At 36.6% G+C, this 5,821-nt stretch overlaps 1 protein-coding gene across 1 annotated transcript; it reads right to left on the reverse strand.

The window, feature by feature from the left end:
• Positions 1 to 36: 36 nt before the first annotated feature.
• LOC110288399 (zinc finger protein 431-like) lies at positions 37 to 3,626 on the reverse strand. The gene is made up of 3 exons (XM_021154758.2): positions 3,498 to 3,626; positions 3,240 to 3,300; positions 37 to 1,483 (listed from the first exon to the last, which is right to left on the reverse strand). The coding sequence occupies exons 1-3, from the start codon at positions 3,529 to 3,531 to the stop codon at positions 106 to 108; spliced, it is 1,473 nt and encodes a 490-aa protein (XP_021010417.2). The 5' UTR covers positions 3,532 to 3,626; the 3' UTR covers positions 37 to 105.
• Between the last annotated feature and the right edge of the window lie 2,195 nt (positions 3,627 to 5,821).

The raw sequence follows: 5,821 nt of genomic DNA on the forward strand, positions 1-5,821 counted from the left end.
AAAAAAAAAAAAAAAAGAACTTTATAGGGGGTTCTTTCCTAGATGGTTCCTTTTTTGTTTCCAGAGACTACTGTGATTTTCAAATGGTTCACCCTGTGATTACATTCATAGAATTTCTTCAGTATGGTCGTTTTTATGTAATTGGAGCGTATTGTAATGTGCAAAGGCTTTACCAAATCCCTTACATTCATAGGGTTTCTCTCCAGTATGCATCCTTGTATGTACTTTGAGATTATTGCCTTGTGCAAAGGCTTTATCACACTGATTACACTGGTAAGGTTTCTCTCCTGTATGTGTTCTTTCATGTTTTCGAAGATAGTGGGGTTGTAAAAAGGCTTTACCACATTGATTACATTTGTAGGGTTTCTCTCCAGTATGTGTTCTTTCATGTATTCGAAGACAGTAGGGTTGTAAAAAGGCTTTACCACATTGATTACATTCATAGGGTTTCTCTCCAGTATGTCTTCTTTCATGTAATCTAAGACACTTGAGTTGTGGAAAGGCTTTATCACATTGAATACATTGGTAAGGTTTCTCTCCAGTATGTGTACTTTCATGTGTTCTTAGATTGCTGGGATATAAAAAGGCTTTACCACATTGATTACATTCATAGGGTTTCTCTGCAGTGTGTCTTCTTTCATGTTCTCGAAGATACTTGAAATGTGCAAAGGCTTTATCACATTGATTACATTCATAGGGTTTCTCTCCAGTATGTGTTCTTTCATGTATTTGAAGATAGAGGGGTTGTAAAAAGGCTTTACCACATTGATTACATTCATAGGGTTTCTCTGCAGTGTGTCTTCTTTCATGTAATTGAAGATACGTGAAATGTGCAAAGGCTTTATCACACTGATTACATTTGTAGGGTTTCTCTCCAGTATGTGTTCTTTCATGTATTTGAAGATAGAGGGGTTGTAAAAAGGCCTTACCACATTGATTACATGTGTAGGGTTTCTCTCCAGTATGTGTTCTTTCATGTTTTCGGAGATAACTCCGCTGTGGATAGGCTTTATTACACTGATTACACATGTAGGGTCTCACTCCAGTATGTACTATTTTATGGCTTTGAAGATGACTCCTTTGTGTAAAGGCTTTACCACATTCATTACATTTGTAAGGTTTTTCTCCAGTATGTGTTCTTTCATGAATTCTAAGATAGCTGAGATGTAAAAAGGCTTTACCACATTGATTACATTCATAGGGTTTCATCCCAGAATGTGTTTTTTCATGTACTCGAAGATACTTGAGCTGTAAAAAGGCTTTATCACATTCATTACATTTGTAGCATTTCTCTCTAGTATCTGTTCTTTTATTTCTTTGGAGAGTACTTTGACATGCAAGCACTTTACTATGTTGAAAGACTTCAGAGTTTTTGTCTTGAGTTTGGTTTCTTTCAAGCTTTTGAAGATGACTGTGATATTTGAAGGCTTTATCCCATTGTGTATATTCATAGGGTTTCTCCCCAGCAGAACTTCTTTCGTGCCTGCAATGATAATTGGGACATGTAAAATTTTATTACATTAATTACAATGATGAATCCTTTCTATCTGTATAAATTAGTTTTAAATTTTGGTCTAATTATAGCGTAGATTCTGATTTTAGGGTTTTATCACGGGACTAGAGAGATGGCTTAGCTGTTAAGAGCATTGACTTCTCTTCCAGAGGTCCTCAGTTCAAATCCCAGCTTCCATATGGTGGCTCTCAACCATCTCTAATGGAATTCCATGCCCTCTTCTGGTGTGTNNGAAGAAATTGACAGTGAGTTCACATACATAAAATAAATAATAAAATGAATCTATGAAAAAAATGTTTTATCACATTGTTTACAGTCTTGGTGTTCCCCTTCCTTGTGGGTTGTTTTTCAACATTAGAGATACCTGTGATGCTTAGGGTATTTATTCCATGGCTCACATTTACACCAGACTTTATATACATCAAATTTTTCAGATACTTGAACAAAACTGCATGAATACACAGATTTACCTCCATAATTATGTTCACAAATTTTCTTGCACTGTGAGTCATATCATATTTGAAAAGTGAAGGACAATCAAAAATTCCATATTCTTAATGCTCATAGGATTTTCTTCAGTAATTTTATGGTTGGATTCCAAATGAAGCTGAAAATCTAAGTGACTAGAAACTTGTATCACATTCAGAAAGTCTCCTTAAAGTGGGGCCTATCTATACTGTTGTGGATAGACCTTGGCTAATTATATTTGATGTTAATTAAATTCTCCTGTGAGTGGCTGTGAATATGCAATGAGTCAGCCCTCATGTGATTTCCTGTACACAATCTTCCCACCTTAATTTGTAAAATAAAGAGAGCTGATGATTGGGCACATTAACGGGAAAGTTGATTGGAAGGTAGGGAGAGAGAAGGAGGAGAAAATGGAAGAGGGAGAGGACAAAGAGGAGGAGGAAGAAGAAAAGCAGAGCAGAAGCACATGGCCTGGAGAAACTGCAAGAGCACAGGGGTCTCATGGATGGAGAAGATGGTAGAGTGAGTAGCAGTAGATCTGGCCAGTGTAGGCGCACAGCACGTGTTCATATTAACTGAGTTGTATTTTCATTGCCAGGGCCTATTTTGGTTGGAGATTTACTGAAACAGTCTATGATCTAATATATAGTTCTAGGAAACAGAGATACTCTGTTTCTTTCAAAATCCTTCTGCTCATATGGCCTGTATCCAGTATGACATATGATATACCTATTAAAAGAATAACAAATAAAGGGTTTCCAACTTACTTTCACACAGTTTGACTTTTTGTTCCTCATATGGTAGGGAGTAAGGTTTCTCCAGCACAACATCCTTAACGCTCATAAAATTCCCCTCTCACTAAACTTATCAGATTTAAGACAAGTATATGAGTAACAACAGCTTAACCATGAACTATTTGCTCAGTAGAAGATTTTGCACATACACATATTCAGTGTGTGTACAATTTGTAATATCTGATTGGTGTGAATGTACATGGAATGGAAGTGCTACAGTATAGTTCAAATGGTGATACAATTCAAACAGTTATATATGTTAAGAAATACTGTGATAGAGGAGTGCGTTGCAAGAACCTATCAGCTGCCTGGAATCAAGGTACTTGGTTTTGTGAGAATCTAATGCTCAAAAACTAACCTAAAGCAGTAAAAGAAAAAAAATACTGTTGCTTCGCCTTAAAATTTAGAGAGCACATTAAATTTTCTTCAGAAGCTCATTAGAATAAAGTTTCACAAAAAATTACCTTCCATATCTTCTATCATTTTGACAATGTTCTTCAATGTTATGGTCATTCAAACTGTAGCCTAAAATATAGGACCAGAAAATAATTATTGTTGGAAATTTGTCCATAAGCCACTATTTTCAGTTAACCTTAGAACCATGTCTACTTTTTGCCTCATTCTTCCTTATTCTCATTCAAGATTACACAAGGGCATCAATAACAAAGAANTCAGCTGTTCCCCCACCTTATTTTAAAATTGAAAGGAAAATTCAGGTTTACCTATAGCAGTGAGATTCCTGTAGTTCTCCAGCATGACATCTTTGTAAAGTCTCTTCTGAGATGGATCCAGCAAGCACCATTCCTCCCGAGTGAAGTGAACATGCACATCATCAAAGGTCAATGCATCCTAAAATCCCGTATGTATGTACAACACAAAGTGTGATAGTGATAATTCTGTAATGAATACTTGACTGACAATATATTCATTTGATCTTGACAATCCCCACACATAGCCCATGACAGAGAAATCCTGCTATAATCATGAAATCATTTTCAAACCAAATTATGAAACCCAAATTATGGGGCTGCATAACTGGGTCAGTGGTTAAGAGCACCGAATGCTCTTCTGAAGGTCCTGAGTACAAATCCCAGCAACCACATGGTGTATTACAACCATCCATAATGCGATCTGATGCCCTCTTCTGTTGTGTAGGAAGACAGCTATTGTATACTAATGTATAATAATAAGGATTTTTTTTTAAATAAAAAAAAGAAAACCAAATTATGAGGTTCACTTGAGAATGCTGTGCTCTTTGAAGAGCANATAGCCTAGCAAAAGAAATGCCAATTCAAATACAGAGGGGGGTGGGGGGGCAAACGGATTAACACGACTGAAAAATCAGTATAAACAACAAAAAAACTATTAGCAAGCTGGGTATATTTGCTCATGCCCTTAATTGAAATGTTCAGGAAGTACAGGCATGTGTATCTCATTGACTTGTATGCCAATCTGGTCTATTAAACAAATTCCAGAAACGCAGCACTACTCATTATGACCCTGTCTCTGCTGCAAAAATCTATCAAACAAGCGAGGCATGGTGGCTCACGCTTTTAATCCCAGTACTTGGGAGGCAGAGGCAGGCTGATTTCTGAGTTCGAGGCCAGCCTGGTCTACAAAGTGAGTTCTAGGAATGCCAGGGCTATACAGAGAAACCTTGTCTCGAAAAAAAAAAAAAAAAAAACTATCAAACAACAACAACAGAAACCAAAACCAAAAAATAAAAGCACCCAACAACAATAAAATCAACAAAATAAAAACCCAAAGAAGAAAGATAGGAAGAACCTCAGAGGTTTTTAGTGAACTTCCTACAAAGAATTAAATAGTCACTGTAATTCTTCTATCTTCATATGTCAAGATCCTGAAATTCCACTGTTTAAATTGTGACATAAATAAGATGTAACTTAAAGGGCTGGAGAGATGGCTCAGTGGTTAAGAGCACTGATTGCTCTTTCAAAGGTCCTGAGTTCAAATCACAGCACCACATTTCTGCTCACAACCATCCTTAAAGAGAGGGGATGCCCTCTTTTGGTGTTTCTAAAGACAGCTACAGTGAAGTTACATATAGTAAATGAATAAATAAATATATAAAGTTATAATGAACAAATTGAAACATTAGGAAACTAAATGCTTTTCATAAATAAACAACATAGTGTAGGAGAGATGGCACGGGCTTAATATCTCTTGCTGGTCTTAGATACAGGACTCAATTGCAGGAATTATCATGGAAGCTCAGAACTATTCAGGACTCTGAGTTCAGGAGTTCTGAGGCCTTATTTTGACTATAGTGAGGACCAAGCACACAGAGGTGCATATGCATTCATAGTCATTCAAACATTTCCAAACCAAGACAACATGTAGGAAGAATGTCTCACTCTTAAAATCAAATGAATTAGAAGGATCAGGCAGTATTAATGTCACAATTAAGAGCCATCCTGGGAATTAGAATAATACTCTCTGGCAAATTTTATTATTCAAGATGTAACTGAAGCACAAAACAACAATACATGCTTGTCACGTGCAAAAAACCATCCATTCCCAGCCCTGAAACAATAAAGCCAGGCATCTTGACCCATATATAATCTTAGCTGAGAAGAGTCACATAGGTAGATCTCTAAATGTAGGTCCATTCTAGTCTACATAACTACTTCTAGGACATCCAGGATTTCACAGAGAAACCCTGTCTTCAAAANGAAAAACAACAAAATTAAAACTATAAAAACACGACATAGCAAAATCAGGTAGGACTGAATGGGAATTGCTTATACACTATCAGATTTGATTTAGGGATAGAGTCTATATGATGACAGCATGAGAAATAAGCTGACTGATCACTTTTAACCACAAGCCAGTAGACCCAACACGAAATGGGTCTATGGACACTCCAATCCTATCCTCAAGGAGGACTTTCATTTAGAAACTTTCCTCTCACACAAGCTTCAAACTCCTCCCTGCAAATAGTTATAAAGGACAAATGATGTGCAAAGACATCATCACAGATAGGAAGATTTTTCATTCAATTGACTGCATTCTGACTCTGGTCACT

Source organism: Mus caroli, unplaced genomic scaffold (assembly GCF_900094665.2).
Source record: "Mus caroli unplaced genomic scaffold, CAROLI_EIJ_v1.1 scaffold_22361_1, whole genome shotgun sequence".
In the NCBI taxonomy this organism is placed as follows: Eukaryota; Metazoa; Chordata; class Mammalia; order Rodentia; family Muridae; genus Mus; species Mus caroli.

What these genes read in the sequence shown, in the direction of transcription:
- LOC110288399 (XM_021154758.2), bottom strand. Translation starts at nt 3,531, where the DNA reads ATGCTGGAGAACTACAGGAATCTCACTGCTATAG. An exon ending in CAGGAATCTCACTGCTATAG is followed by an intron (nt 3,301 to 3,497) that starts GTAAACCTGAAT and finishes CCTATATTTTAG; the next exon opens with GCTACAGTTTGAATGACCAT. An exon ending in AATGATAGAAGATATGGAAG is followed by an intron (nt 1,484 to 3,239) that starts GTAATTTTTTGT and finishes TTATCATTGCAG; the next exon opens with GCACGAAAGAAGTTCTGCTG.